Source organism: Anoplopoma fimbria, chromosome 18 (assembly GCF_027596085.1).
Source record: "Anoplopoma fimbria isolate UVic2021 breed Golden Eagle Sablefish chromosome 18, Afim_UVic_2022, whole genome shotgun sequence".
In the NCBI taxonomy this organism is placed as follows: domain Eukaryota; kingdom Metazoa; phylum Chordata; class Actinopteri; order Perciformes; family Anoplopomatidae; genus Anoplopoma; species Anoplopoma fimbria.
This window is the reverse complement of record NC_072466.1, coordinates 4894347-4911414: the sequence shown is the minus strand read 5'-3', so window position 1 is coordinate 4911414 and position 17068 is coordinate 4894347. Positions and strand designations below refer to the sequence as shown.

Genomic DNA, 17068 nt, shown 5'->3' with positions numbered 1-17068 from the left:
TTCTTTACATGTGTGCAAGATTGCATAGTGATGATTTTAATGTTCAACTGCTATTTTCTATTTCTCTGAAAGATATTTTTCTTCAAACTGTTGCAATTTTCTATTTCTCTGAAAGATATTTTTCTTCAAACTGTTGCACTTTTCTTTTTTTTTTGCTCTCTTAAAAAATAAACAATGAAAACATTGGACCAGATATCTGATATTTTTATTTATTTAAGAATAACTACAGTTATGAGAACCTCAATGGACTAATAGACCTTTGTTTTGTTTTTTGTGGCAAAGTTAACACTTAATAATATAGAAAATATTGTACACAATAAATACAGTAGCAGTTGCATCCACATAGAGAATAAGAAAGCTCTGTGTGTATTAAATGGTTAGCTATGTGGTAAAGCTATTAGCATATTAGAGAAGTGTCAGAATTATTATTACATCACATATTGACACATTTGTTTAATCTATTAGCATCATTACAAACTTGAAACTTTAGTTCCTGCAGCCTACAGATGTATATTTATGTGTGTGATTGTGTCTTTTCATGCATTTCTGCTCATGTGCATTCACAACACTCACACATGTCTTGTGTCTCTGCACTGCGTGAGTAAAATAGCGTGCTTCCTATGGAAGTGTCTCCACATTGACGCAGGTGAGGACGACGTCGTGCAGGATGTTGATTCTGTTGATCTGGTTGAGCTCTCTGACTCGGTGTCGGAACTCAAACAGCGGGAAGTTGTTCACCGCCACCCTGAACGTCTCCTGAGTGCACAGGATCTTCATCTGGAACAGAGAACAACGCAAATCATGTCCTACCTCCAATCGAGACGAGAGAAGAAAAAACATAATATTTAATCATGATTTCATGTTGAAAGAGTCGTTCTGCAGCGCCAAATCATCTAACTGGAGCCCAGAAAAAGAATAAAGATGATCTAATGTCAGTACAAAATTAAACCGTTAGTCATTAAAAAAAACAAAGATTGAAAGGGAAGTCTATGAACCTAGTGGTTATTGGTGTCAGTGCACGTGCACACAGAGACGGACAGAATTAGCTCTCCAGATTAGCAACCTGTTGGCGATGCCCGTAAAGCATTGATTGTTGTTATTGATGTTATTGAGCAACACGACACCCCCACTGACCTCCAGGAGTTTTCCTGCAGTGCAGCAGCTCCCTTACCAAGGACCCGCCTGCACAAGCGACTTTCCAACCTTTTCCAAACGTTAGCCTTAACCGTGAGAAAGTGACCTGGAGTCAGTCACCGTGTGCAGCATTTTGAAACATCAACATAAAAGTCCACAACAAACAAATGAGACCAGAGTTTAAAACAATTAGCAGCTTTTGGATATGTTATTTATTTGTGTTGTTAATAAAGAAAGCAATAGTGGATTAGAAGCAGACACCGACACTTGGAGAACATATGACTCCAAATGAATGTGGTAAGGAATTATTGTCTTTAATATGCCACACATAGCAGCTTCAATCGTTGCTTTTCAATCTGTTACCCGGTCTGATTCCTCTTTCTTACGCTCACCTCAAACGGGCTCCCAAGAGCGAAGGGGAAGGGCCCCTTCAGGTCCCTCTCCTCCGGGCCCCAGTGCTCACCCACTTTGTGGTTGCGGACCAACACCTGCTTGCCCGCCTCGCTGAAGCGGGGGTTGATGTGAAAGGCAATGTCGTTTCCTCTCAGGAAGTTCACCGTGAACCTGGGGAAGTGCGAAGCTCGTTAGACTGGCACTGAGATTTGTCCCTAAATTTAATTTATCAATAAATTATAGACAATATGGAACAGTTAAACAGGCCCTATTATGCTATTTTCCGGGTGCATATTTTTATCTCAAGTTACAGTTACAACAGGTTTACATGCATTAATGCTCATAATCCTCCTTGTTTTTCTCAAAGCAAAGTCTGCTGCCCTGATTGGTCAGCTAGCCCGCTCTGTTGTGATTGGTCAACGTTTCACATTTCAAAAGACTCTTCCTCCGGAATTCCAGCTCCGTCTCTCTCTTTTGTTTGTTTGAGGGCCAAACTAGCCGGAAGGAGTTTTACGTCACTTCCGTAACATTGTGACCTCATAAAGTTACGGAAGTGAGGGAGAGATTCAATGGAGCCGTTTCAGGAGCTCAGGAGCTTCTGAGGGGGAGGGTAACTCCCTTTAGGCGTGGACTTCAGGTTTTACACTCTACGAACCTTTTACATGCACAAAAATATATATAATACACTAAAGAAGAGGGAAAAAGTGGAAAAGCATAATAGGGCCACTTAAATAGAATATGAAAGGGAGAGAAAATGGTTCTTAAATAAACGTACATTTTGGCGTTAGGTTTGACATGGCCCAAGATGGTCATCATCATCTTGTCATAGACCCCTCGGGACAAGTTCAAGTTGTACGGCACACTCTAAAACAGCAAGAGTGAGAGAATAACATGAACATAACCTGAAATATAATAATTGAATGTATAATTTTTTCTCTTTAAGTCTCCGTTTTTCCTGTATATTAATAAAGAAAGACCGTGAGATGCATGCAGATTTGACTCACAAGAGGTCCAGATGTTGGTGGAAGCCAGTGTTGAGGCATGACGGCTGGATTCTGTCCAGGCCACCCTGACTGTCCCGGGTTATAAGGCCAGCCGGGGTGGGCAGGCCACACTGGTACATTTGGGCGGATACTGGTAGCAGGAGCTGGTGCTGGGGCCGGAGTCGGGGTCGGAACTGGAACTGGAGCTGGAGCTGGAGCTGGAACTGGAACCTGAACTTGAGCAGGGATTTGAATTGGAGTCGGTGGCTGAGGAGGCTGGTACTGGGTTGGTTGGTACAGAGGAGGCTGGTACTGGGTTGGTTGGTACAGAGGAGGCTGGTACTGGGGAGGCTGGTACTGGGGAGGTTGATACTGGGGAGGTTGATACTGGGGAGTTTGATACTGGGGAGTCTGGTACTGGGGAGTCTGGCACTGGGTTCCTGGCCAGCACGGCTGCACCGGACCTGCAACTTGAGCTGGAGCTTGGACTATTGGTGTAGCAGATGAAATTGGAGCACCGGCAGAGACCGGTGCCGGTTGTGTCCCGGTCCAGCAGGGCGTGTTGGGCTGGCCGGTCCAGCACGGTGCAGGCTGGGCGGGCTGTCCGGGCCACGACTGCGGCGGGTTCGGCCAAATGCTGTTCGCCTGTTGGGTAGAACCAGAGGACGGGCAGCTGCCACACAGAGCGTCAGAGTGCTGAGAGGAAGGAGAGGAGGAGGAGGAGGATGGAGAGAGAGAAGGGTCAGGGTCAGAGGCCAGAATGGAGATACGAGGAAGAGAGAGGGTGGAGAGGATGGAGGACACCAACTTGCAGTTGCAAACATCGCCGTTTGACATAAGCAAAAAAATTCAAGCGTTCATATTTAGATGGAAAATGTGGAGACAAATAACTGCAGTGATTTGTGAAATTCTTACCGATGTAGAGATCTGAGAATTTGATGAAGTACTTACATCCATGCTGCCTGTCAGAACAAAATCAAGTGCACTTTTATTTATTTTACAGTTTTTTTTTAATGTCAGAGGACGAACAAACAGAACAAAACCAAAATAGATTTTTAGGAAAAATGGAAATAACATTCTATGGAAATAAAACCCCTATACCAAACAAATTAAATAAACTGAGCTTTAATGAGCTGATGAGAGGAAATAGTTCTTCCGGTGACCACCAGAGGACTCTACAGCTTTTCAAGATGTCAAAGCATCAGCTAAAGGTTTCCCTGGATGATTGTCTGTCTCCATGTAGATATACATTGTTAACTAAAGCTGAGTGGATGCCATGGAACGTACTAATTGAATGATGACAGTGGAAAACATCCCGAGTCGTGCAGAAACATAATGGCGTATTGATTCAGGGGTTTTATCGATGACTTATGTGCACTTAGAGAGGAATGTGCAGCAACAATGGCCACTAATATGTCGTTGTTCTTGTGACTGCAAATTCAATTACTGTTACAAAATGATCCATTAACCTCCATTCTGTTTTTTAATGTTTGTTATAACCTAGAAACACAACTCAATGCAGAAAATACGTTTATTAATCATCTAAAAGTGTAATCTACAGTGTACAATCATCAATAAGGGTTTTTAATAGCCTTGTTAACATTACCAATCAACTGACAGTAATCAAACAGATGATTTAGAAATAAACAATTTTCATACTAAGATTAATTCTCTGATTACAAAACTTTTACTCCACAGCAGGACACTAACCCAGAATGCATTCTTCTCCTGGTACTAATGAATCTTCTAGACTGGGATACAAACATTCTTTCTGGTTTTGATGCACAGAAATATGAACCTTAATCTGCAGCAGATAACATAAAAGACCAGAAGTTACCTTTTCTTTTTAGTCTTGAGTCCTCAGGTGAGATCAGGAGGAGGCTGCAGGCCGTGGCGTTGTTGAGGTGAATCAGTCTTCTTGTGGCCAAACACGACGAAAAAACAATCTTTTATAGACGCAAAACCCTCTCACCACTTGGCCACTCCTCACCTCATCACTCCACTGTCAGGAAGAAAAATACCACACCCTCACACATCACGTAACATATGTTAATATTAGATAGATATAGAGGGTGATGTGTTAGCATTAAAGGTCTTTTTTTGTGTTTTTACAAGAAGATTGCTTTCCCACAATTCAGTTTATATTTAAAGTTATGATGGTCTCATAAAATAAAGGGAAAGAAGCTGGAAGATGCATTAAAAAATATCAAATCATTGATATGAATCATTTGTCATATGCACTGAATGTGTTGTAATTCTGTTATGTTGTTCATTCTGTACACATGACATTTATTGCACTTCTGTCCCTCCTCTGTCGCTCTCCCGTAGGTTTCTTCCTTTTTTTCTCCCTGTTAAAGAAGTTTTTTAGGGGAGTTTACCGGTACTGATGTGAGGGTTCCGGGACCGAGGATGTCGTTTAAGTACAGATTGTAAAGCCCTCTGAGGTAAATTTGTAATTTGTGATTTTGGGCTATACCAGATAAATTAAATGGAATTGAAATATGGATGTAAAAAAATGTATATTCTCCACCAGATGAAATTCCCTTTGTTTACCTTCACTAGATCCACTGGAAACACAATGACGTGTTTTTATTCCGATGTGGTTCCCTTCACTGTTTAGCAGTCATGGGACTCTGTTACATATCTGTCTAGGCCATGCGGAGTAACGCAATTACAGCAGACAGACAAAGAAGTCAGGAGTCACCGCTGTTTTCTGTATGTTCCAATGACTCAGACGTCGACAGCTGAAAAGTCAGACATTGGTTCACCCTCTGATTAAGCCACTACATTGGGATCGGTCGCCGTTCATACTTCTTGTTTCATATTTCTTTCTGTATAATTGTTGAATACATTTACAACGGCAGAGCTTTAAGTGTTTCACCTCTACTAATGTTTAAGCTTTGGTTCTGGCATTTCATTTATAGCATTAAACAAGAGAGACATCAGGTTCAAACTCAACCAAATAAATCTTCACGCATCATCCAATAAATCTCCGTGGCAACGTCTTCCACTATGACAACATATGACTCTCACGTATGTGGATTCTCACACATGCACTGGTTGTCCTCTCACCGTTATTAGATTAGCAATCATCTGAGCTGAGGAAAAAAAATGTCAGAGAATTGCAGAGCTTCTTCGAATGCTAAGACTTAATCCCCCAAGAATTCAGCGCCTGACATTTATCCAACGGGGTCTTTAATTTTAAACTGTTTCCATAGCAGAGAATGAAAAGCATCTTTTATATATAAAGTGTTTACAATTCACTGTAGCCCTTTTCATGTTGGATCTTAGGTGCCAATATATATATATTTCATAGATTATTTGTGTTCACCTAAACACTTAGCAAATAGTGTTTTTAAATCTCTAACATGCATTATGATGCACAGAGAGATCTGACGCATCATAATCAGCTGTAAAAAAACAACAACATGGAAATATTAACCTGCCTTGGTTCTACCAGCAAATAACTGGAACATACTGGATCATATGGTTTTATACCTTCTTGTAGAATGCAGTACAGTTCATACAATTTGCTTCACACACAGCAAATATAAATATAGAGAAACAGGGCATAAATACATTTTTAAATACATGTAAAACCTATATATAATAAAATATTGAGAGAATGGGGGACTAGATTAACTATATGCCTGAAACAACAAGTAGCTCTTCAGCTTGATTTAAAAAGACAACATAGGTGTGGTACATCTTACAACACGCACACACACACACACACACACACAACACACACACACACACACACACACACACACACACACACACACACACACACACACACACACACACACACACACACACACACACACACACACACACAGTTGTGTTTTAATGGCTTTTGCTGACATTACATTGACTTATATTAATTTCATGGAGACTTACCCTAACCTTAACCTTAACAGCTAGCCTTATCCCAATCCTAATCCTAATCCTAACTATAACCTAAACCTAAACCTGAATGTATCCTTACTATAGCCCCTTAAACTAAGTCCTCACCCCTATTATCCCCCCCACAAAAAATGGGAGTCCCCATAATGTGAGTGTGTAATCAGATTAATGTCCCCACAAGACAGGTAAAACACACACACAAACACACACACACACACACACACACACACACACACACACACACACACACACACACACACAAACTCATTAATTCTTCACGAGTGTATGAGTGCAGCCTGCAACCTGACCTCAGGAGGCCAGCTGTGGCTCACAGTGACACACATTAGTGAAGGGTGCGGCCACGTTGGACGATTTTGAGAAGATGTAGCCTCTGGTTTGTAGTGTGTGTGTGTGTGTGTGTGTGTGTTTGTGTTTGTGTGGCTGCACTCGAATCTGTTGAACTGAGCATCTGCGCTGATTAGATCCTAATGTCTCATCATCTCCTTTAAGCCGTTCCAAGGCTTTTATTGTTTTTTTGTTTTTTTTCAATTGATTTTCAAGTGTTTCCAGAATTAAATGATGAGCAGACAAATGTTTCTCATTTGCTCATGAACAACCGGGACTGTTTTAGGAAATGTAGAGACAGTAATTATATAGTTGTCAGTATATATTTATTAAATGATAGGCATCTTGTCACTGAGCAGAAGAACACAGAGCATCTCCCACAGATGCTTTATGCTTTAACCGGTTCATGGTGGTCCTGTCCTCTCATCTATTCCAAATTCACATGTAAGAAATTAATTCCAGACAGCAGTTCCTGTCCTGGCCACTAGTCCTGATGTGGTCAGATCTACCTGTGAGGATTTATTTGCTTATGATAGGCAGTATAAAATGTAATTACGATTTTCTTTGTTATGTTTTACCAGGATCACAGAAAGCGAGGGTGGGTGAGTAATGTTTAGATCTGGTTTTATTGTTTATAACATTAATAGAAATCAGATGTGATTATTTTTAAGTGATAAAAAAATTAAATGTTATTGCTTGCAATCTGAAACCTCACCACTAGATGCCATTAAATCTCACTCTGTTCTTTTAAACAAGGGAACTTCTAATTATTAGCAAATTTTTCTATTAAAAAAACCACAAAATTTATGTATCTAAATACATATGGCGGTGCTCTATATTGTAAACATATTCATTTATTTACTACTTATTAGCAAAAATCGCAATTCTATCTCGATTTCTACTAATATCTTCGCTTGCAAATTGCCCGCCAAGTACAATCAAGCATTTTGAATTTCCATTGACCCTCTCTTTATACGGCTCTGCCAAACCGTAATGAAACATTGTCTCAAGGACACTTTAGCATTGTGAACTCAAACTCAGGCCTTGTGGTTGAACGGTATTTCTCTTAAACAAGCTCCATACCTTCGTTGCACAAGGCCTCACCTCCCATGAGACGGAGTGGCACAATTGCTATTTGCCACAGAATCCCTTTATCAACTTACTGTATTGACAAAAGTACATTGATTTACGTGGATGTGCTCCCTATTACCCAACAATGGGAGTCCCCACAATGCGACTGTGTAATCAGATGAATGTCCCCACAAGACGGGTAAAACACACACACACACACACACACACACACACACACACACACACACACACACACACACACACACACACACACACACACACACACACACACACAAGCAAACTCAAAATTAAAGACTTTATACAGTGACTTTGCTGTTGTAAACGTTACTGTCGCTGCTCTACTTTAGACAACCAACAAAATGAAGTTTCATGTGAGGACTGTGGGGAATTGTTTTGCTTGGGGCTGCATATTGTCATAAGAAATGTTTCTTGCCAAGAGACACTCCAGAACATTTGGTCCACTGTTATTTTACTGGTTGGCCAGTCAAGAGCTGGAACTGGCAACACATTCTTCTTCAACCCTTCTATGCACTCATCTCAATATGTTTCTATTAAATAGTGTGATTTAAAAAAAATGTGGCATTAAAAACACCATGCATCACAATTAAAGCTGAAATAGTGATTTAAAATCAGGGGAAGAGATTACAGTGCTTAATTTGAGTGGATGGGTACCATGTGGTCATGACACATATTGTCTGATGGGAGAGGGAGTAGTGATGTCACTTGCAGGAAATCTCCCTTTTGTAGTTTCAACCAATGGGAGGAGCCGAGCAAAAAAAAGGGTTTACAACCGTGAGGCGCCCTGCTGTTAGGCAGAAGAGAGCATTCTGGCAGGAGCAGGGTTTTCCAAAGCGACGGCATTAGCCTCTGATAAGCTCTGGGCCTCGTTCCAACACTCGTAAACTGCGTCCTCCTTACCTCCCCCTTTTGTCACCCTCCCTCCTCTTCACCACTTCTCTCCCATTAAAGGTGCAATAACAGGTCGATTGGAGTATAAAAAGAGACACTTCTACAGTGTAATCGCCACAATGGGTTTTAAAGGTCAAATGTGGGGATTTTCTATGATTTTCTTGTGGCTGTGTGTCTTTGGACGCTTTTGTGTTTTCAAAAGAACGAGTGAACAAGAGAGATAAAAACAAAGAGTGTGCGAGAGAGAGAGGGAGATGGCTTCAAAGAAAAGTAGATTGCTTCGGTTGCCATGGGGACAGCAGCATGCTTTGCAGGGACCTGAGTTTATGTTTACATGTTTATCCCTGTGTGTCTGTGTGTGTGTGTTAAAAGCATCATGTGTGTACCACTATAAGATACATTTGATATCGCAAATATCACAGATATTGTGGATTATGTTTCAGACACAACCATTATACCACAAATACAATTTACAGTTGGGATGCACTGTTTGAAACTGTGCGTTCTCACAATCCACCACTAGATGGAGGTGTCAAATTCTCTCCGGGGTGATGTAGAAGTCATGTGGCGAGCAATATGATTGTATTAGTTTGTAATATGACTCCTTCACAGACACATCATAATAAATCATAGTGCATAACCTAACCAGGCCAAAACACAGCGTAAGGATCTGATGAAGCACTGTTACCCTTTAAAGTGATATTCCACCCAAAATATATCTTTTGAGTATAAAAAAAACTCCTAATAGCAGCATTATCCACTTAAACCATTGTCTTTATCATCCAAATATGGCTTATTACACTGCTTCTATTGCATCAGCCTCCCAAAAGCATTTTTATACACTTTATACACTCACTTCTTTCAAAACGGCACTTAAAACTCATCTATTTAAATCTGATTTCAACCTTCATGTATGTTATTCTCGTTGTTGTTGTTGTTTATTACTTTCATAATGTCATCTCTCTACCTTATTTACATTGTTATTTATTTTATTGTGTCTCTCTTTACCATGTTAAATGCCTTTGAGTACCTTTTAAAGCACTATACAAATAAAATGTATTATTATTATTATTATATTTTGTGTGATGTATCACTTCACGGCTCTTTACAGTCACTAAAATGCATCACTAGGCTTCCCTACTTTCCCCCCCAATGTGGCTTTATCAGAGGGATAGATGTGGCTGTCCTTAAAGCCCATAATAAGTGTTGCACAGCCTGGAATAGTCCCGAGCTGGAGGGGTGTTCCCTCTGCGTACAGTCCTGGCTCACATTTCCCAGGGGGATTTATGGGGCGGTAGGGAGGACGGAGCAGGCGAGTACAGTATCATCACAAGAGGGATGAATCATTGGAGCAAGGAGAGAATCTAGTAGTGAGGAAAGAGTGTGTCAGTTTGCAAAGTGCATGCATGCTGTCTGTGCAAGCATTCATTTATGGTGTGTAGTGGCCAATTGTCCAAAAATCATAAAACAAACTTAAATGCACCATGGGTTTGTTGTTTAGGCAAAACAGGCAAAATAGTTAATTGTCCATAAAGAATTCTGTGTTTCTCATAATTTATTTGAAAAAAACAAAAGAAGCAAACAAAAGAACAAAGAAAATACTGTCGCTGACTAAAAAAATCATAGGCCCACCCCAGTGCATGCTGGTCCTATACCTGCCTACTCCTATATATAAGTGTTACCCAATTCAAAAACAAATTACTAAACCAAAACCTAAGTATACTAAACAACAACAAAAATATTATTAAGCTAAACGAATGACTATCAATAGAAAAGCTATCTTAATATATCAAACAATCAACCTAAATAAGCAAACATCTAGAATAATTAAACACTATTACTTATGAATAAAATAACTAAATACTAACATCCAATAAATAGCTCCTACATGGGAGTTACACATATTTAGCGCACATGAGAGTGAGCGCAGGAATGTGTTTTTGAGTTATCCTGTAGTTGAGACTTGCAGTATTTTTCAGTCTCCACATATTTGACCAGCAGGTAAAGGAGAGAAGGGAAGATGCATCCTTGCAAGCAAGTCAACTGGTGAGATTTATCGGGCTGCTGAGCCTAAAGGAAAGCTGGTGAAAAGGGAAGGACATGTGCTAACAGCTCCCTCATTGATCTACTATGTTTAACAACAACACAAAGAGATAGACCTTGGCATGATAGTGGATACTCAGCGCTCTGCCTCCTCTCTCATTCATTCTCTCCATCGGGTTAACCAGACAGCCAGACATAAGGACTTTCCTGTCACAGCAGGAGGGGGGAGAAATTGACTCGTGCCCTCGCAAATTCACTTACTGTAGTTTGGTGGAAGAGCCCTGTGCTACAAACGGCACGTCAGAAACGGAGATGTGAGATCAATGAGGGCTGTGACTCTGTCGGAGCCGGCAGAGGCTGTCACACTGTGTGTTTCCTGTGTGTCAGGCTTCACTTGAGAAACACTTGCATGTACACTTAGTGCCTAAAATACAGCTCAGAAGTATATAAATGATACAACTTGATGCAGCAAAGCACTTAAAAGCATCGCAACAGATCAGTTATGTATCTGTGTCAAAATTGTGTTGTAAGACATCATTGCAAATTCTTGAAATCAGTGTGTTAAATCAAATGATCACAAATCAAATTGGATACTATTCCAGCATAAAAGAACTAAACATTGCATGATTTTTGCCCCAGGGCCGTCTAACAGGTCAATTCATCCATGTATATATGCATAGCCTTTGGGTTATTGGTTAAACAGGGTCTATGGAGCAGTTTGTTGAACTGGATGCAATAAAACACTATTAAATATATAAAAGTGGATTGCTGCAATGTTTTATTCATGCAATTGAATTGTTGGGGGCCTGTTTAGTTGAGTTTGCTTTCATACAACGATAATGTGATTTGGGCCATGATAACATCTATTTAAACCATTTATATATAATGCTACTTTTAGCTTTTTCAACAATCAAGTACTTTAACTATCTTAGTTTATCTATTAGGCTACTTAAAGCAATTTAAGTAGCCTAATAGATACTCATCACTTATAGCTAGGCTAACAGTATCTCTCTCCCTTAGCTTACTTGTTTCGCTCAATCCTGCATGCAACATGATTATATTTTTTGATCCCATAGACACTCAATAATTTAGCCAAGATACTGTCCGTTTTTGACTCTGGGATAGTTGGAAAAACAGTAACATTTCCCAAAACTCCTGTATCTCTGAACCAAATCCACATAAAGGCTATTTTGTGAGCTCTTCTTTCCATAAATAATGTCATATTTTTTCACTTACATTCACCAAACCTCCCCTGAAACAGTTTGGATCTATTATTTCTTAGCTAAAGTTATAATTTTTTACCGTTTATTCATTACTCTTAGCTACCTATCTTCCAACCACTTAGATATCCATACTTTTAATCTAACCTGAACAAGTGTTGACTTAATATGTCGGCTATAGGCCCATAATCTGTATGTCACACCAAAATATGGGCCGAAAGTAATCTTTTTAAAACATGTATTCATTACTCTTGGCTTTCTCAAAGTGTTGAATTCCCTGCTTTCACCCTAGCTAGTGTTCATGTGTACAGTAACAGTCAAAAGTTTGGACACACCTTCTCATTCAACTACTTTGAAGAATCTAAAATATAAAACATATTCTGGTTTGTTGAGCATTTGTTTGTTTACCACATAATTCCATATGTGTTCCTTCATAGTTTGGATGTCTTCAATCCAAACTATGAAGTATTATAATTGTATAATCGACAATGTAGAAAAATAAAAATAAATAAATAAATAAAAACCAGTGAATGAGAAGGTGTGTCCAAACTTTTGACTGGTACTGTAAGTAACTCAATGTGTGTCGGCTATTGGCCCATATTTTGTTAGAATAAGGGCTAAAATATGGGCCTAAAGTTATATATTTTAACCATTTACCAACTACTTGGCAATCCATTGCTTTTAATCCAGTTAAGCTAAGCTCTTCAGGTGTAAGGAATGTGTTTAGGCCTATATTTTGTTAGTCACATGGTATTTTCTATTTTTTAATTCCCTGGAAACACCAATTATGTGATGGATAATGATTTTAAAAAAAAAATAAAGTTATATATTTTAACCATCCAACCATTTACCAACTACTTAGCAACCCCTTGCTTTTAAGCCAGTTAAACTAAGCTCTTCAGGTGTAGGGAATGTGTTGGATTTAAGCCGATATTTTGTAAGTCACATGTTGTTTTTTCTATTTTTTAATTCCCTGGAAACACCAATTATGTGATGGACAATGATTTAAAAAAAACAAAATAAAGTTATATATTTTAACTACTTGACAATCCATTGCTTTTAATACTACTCTTGCTTTATCCCGTTTTCATAGGTAACTTACAATGTCAGCTACAGGCCCATATGTGTGTTGGCTACTGGCCCATATTTTGTTAGAATAAGGGCTGAAATATGGGCCTAAAGTTATATAGTTTAACCATTTACCAACTACTTAAGCTCTTCAGGTGTAGGGATTGTGTTTAGGCCTATATTTTGTTAGTCATGGTATTTTCTATTTTTTAATTCCCTGGAAACACCAATTATTTGAAAAATAAAGTTATATATTTTAACCATTTACCAACTACTTGACAATCCATTGCTTTTAAGCCAGTTAAACTAAGCTCTTCAGGTGTAGGGATTGTGTTTAGGCCTATATTTTGTTAGTCACATGTGTTTTTTCTATTTTTTTTTTGATGGACAATGATTTAAAGAAAAACAAACCCAAAACCTTTCAGATGGGAGTTCCCCATGAGAACATCTTCATAGTAAACGTAGGTGTGTGTGTGTGTGTGTGTGTGTGTGTGTGTGTGTGTGTGTGTGTGTGTGTGTGTGTGTGTGTGTGTGTGTGTGTGTGTGTGTGTGTGTGTGTCAGACAGGTGCTCTCCACCTCCTCTCCGCCCTCTCCAGCCTCACACTGCGCTCATTCGCTCCTCTCCAGCAGCCCGGATGTAGCGCACCGCACAGTCCTCAGTGATAATAACATGGCGCTGGCAGACACATAACGGTTGCCTACTATAATAATAAACATCCAACCATAGCAGAGCGACATAATCAGCGGGACATGTGAGCTCTTCGACCCCCGAGACAAGCAGGTAGGTGCGGGGTCTATTTTTTTTTTTTTTTTTTTTTTTTTTTTTTTTGGACAAAAGACGCGCTTTTGACGAGATGCGTTATGGATGAAAATGTGGATGCTGCTGCTTCTTCTTGCAGGAGGAGGGGGGGGGGGTGCAACAAAAAAAAAAAAAAAAAAAAAGCCTCTGTGGAAAAAGAAATGCATGTCTAAAGGTGTAGATGTTCTGTCTATGCGTCTTTTCATGCATCCCACTGAAACAGCAGTGTCATACGGAGCAGGATTGTGTGGCTGCCTATGATGCATCCGTGCAGAGATGAATCTGTCATTTTGTAGTGTGCATGTGTTGTCATGGCTGTCAGATATCTCTCTCTCCTCTCTCCTCTCTCCTCCCCCCCCATCATCTGACCGCTGTCCTTGGTATTGAACTGGGTGGGCATCACACCTCTATGTGCATGTTGCAAATACACTGTGAAGGCCTTGGTTTCTGTTAAATGCATGTCATTGTTTTCTCAAACGAGGAGGATTTGTGCTGGATGGTTGGTGGTCGAAGGGAGAAGAATCAGTGTAATGCACCTTATAGTGAAGCAGTGTATGTTGAGTTTATAGCTTTAATACACTTTTAGCTCTCATGTTGTTATATTAAATTATTTATTTGTGACGGTGACAGCATATTTTTTTTATCGTAGCACACTACTCCTCAGTTATCGACCCCTACTGTATGACAGTGATGATGACACTGCAAAGACGTTTATTATTTGCACTGTCCCCATGTGGTTTTTTTAAAAAAAATGTTTTTGTTTTGTGCCTGCAGCCGGATGTGTGCTCAGGCTAATGTAGGCCAGGTGAGGGCTGGAACAGATGGCTTGTGTTTTTTTCTCCCCCCCCCAAGTTCAACGTGGCTTTCGTGGATTAGAAGGTGTAGACGAAAATTAAAAGTGTTGGCTATAGGCCCCCGTGAGCTGGGGTTCCCCTCATAAGCTCATAATCGCCCTGACGGCAAAACTCTATTAATAGGGGGTAATAACAACATGTAGCACAACACCTTTAAAGCTGTGAGGAGGCCTATGTTTTGCCCGAGAACGTGGGTCATATACGAGTGTTTCTCACTCTAGTGTTTGGTACATTTGCAGGAGATACAGTGGATTTATGTAAAAAAGACTGTAAAGGGACATAACTGTGACCTCCAGTCTACAACCAACCTCATGCAAAGTCTATTGGTTGATTTTTAAAGGAAAAACTGCAAGATATTACCTCGATATTGCTTCTCTAATGTGACAAGGAGGATTTACTGCATTTTTGCCTTATGTGATAGTAGTATGAGTATCTTTGGGTTTAGGGTTCAAAAACAGGACCGTTGAGGATGTCACCTTGTGGTTAAGGAAATTATGAGGGACGATTCTTCAATTAGAGGCTGAACATTATCTGGTATGGTATTTTAGCAGGTTGTAGTCGGCCATTTTGGTCCTCAGTAATGGCACTGCTAAAAAAAATTGTGGTATTATATCTGCTGATTAATACTCTTTTGTCATACTATAACTTGTACTATCAGTTTATATACAACACATATATCATAGTATTATATTCAACAAAAAACTATGGTGGTTAAACCCTAGACTGTTGATAAGGAGTGGATAAAGCCACCGTGGCGTCACCCATTGGTTTGTAGATTGTGGTTTTGAAGTCTTGAGTTTGGCATTTTGGTCGTCGCCATCTTGTTTTTTTTGCAACCTGACATGAGAAAGTGTCACTGAATAAGACATTTTTAGCCGACAAACATTTTTTCTTCCTTTCTTTTAACTTAACTGAAAACACACTGTGAGAGGGTTGAGGTTGTAAGACGAAAACAGGGACAACTCACAGATTGGACGACGCCATGGTAGCAACCTGTCAATCACAGTAAGCCCCGCCCTAAAGCATACCCTGCTTTATGGTCTGTTTGACTCTAAATGGACCATAATTTACTAAATGAACATCATGCTGTATTGAAGAAGACTTGAAACTAGAGATTGAGACCATAAACTCATGTTTACAATGTTTACTGAGGGACTAAATCAGGTGAGAAGGAGAGTCTTTTTCCCATAGACTTCTATACAATCTGACTTCTTTTAGCAAACCTGATGGCCATTAGAAAGAATGCAAATTTAAGGCGTGTCTGCATTAGCCTCACTTTTCAGACTTTTCAGGATGCATCACCTTAAAACTGCTGCACTTTGACCTCTATTCTTATGCCCACAGATTATTGTTTTACCGTCCTTTATGTAATCATTTAGTCTCCAAACCAAAGCAGAGATAACACTGATTATATCATTATTTTCCCAGACTTAACACAAAACTCCTCCAGAACCCAAAAATAGACGTTACACAACTGTTTTCTCCGGCTGTGAAGTGCTTCTTGTGTCCAGTGCAGCGATTATCAAGAGTCAAATTGTCATAGTGATCCTTTATATATATATATATATATATCAAAGATAGCGTTGTACGATCTCTAAAACCATCTGCATCTCCAGCTCACACGTCATGAAGACATAAGATAAGAATGCTCTCTTTGTTCGTCCTTCAGAGGTGATGGGTTGTGTGTTTATTTTAAAAGAAATCGGAGGAAACTTAGCTGAGTCAATGTGTCGGTCCGTGTTTTTCGCACACTCCACTTCTGTGATGTATTCAGCGCCAGCACCGAGCACAACAGCTTTACATAATGATCAAAGCTTGAGGGATGCCAGAGCATGGCTTCAGCCTGCAGTAATAATAATAATAACCTTTTGAAGTCATCACAATCCTCACAACCTCATTCCCCTTTATACTCCGCTTCTCTCTCTGATTGTCACACTCTCTCTCTCTCTCTCTCTCTCTCTCTTTCTTGACCTTGCACACCGACCCACTCGAAATTTCCTCTGCTCTTTAATGTTTCTGGACACTAGAAAAAAGGATAGCGATAATGACCACATGACTAACTATTTTAGTCCCCTGTGGCTCCGCACTAGACTGCTCTCGCTGTCTGCGAGGAGGCCGCCTTTCCTCGCCCGCACAAAATTCACAATTACATAACAGTCAGAAGGAGTCGTACGGTGAATAATTTGACCAGAAGAAGAAAAATTGTGCACCCCCCTTCATGCACACACCGTATTTCTGTCTTCCTCAACCTTCACGTTCGGCCTGCGTTTCTGTCGCTTCCTCCGGGGTTAAATAGCAGTTTGAAATGCAACGGTGGGAAT

General features: G+C 39.9%; 1 protein-coding gene across 1 annotated transcript; it reads right to left on the bottom strand.

The window, feature by feature from the left end:
* Positions 1-618: 618 nt before the first annotated feature.
* Positions 619-3350, bottom strand: LOC129107556 (galectin-3; the record flags this gene model as incomplete). Its single annotated transcript, XM_054619058.1, has 5 exons — positions 619-777; positions 1527-1698; positions 2303-2391; positions 2532-2912; positions 2970-3350. Coding segments are annotated over 5 exons (1182 nt in total), but the record flags the coding sequence as incomplete, so codon positions are not given.
* Between the last annotated feature and the right edge of the window lie 13718 nt (positions 3351-17068).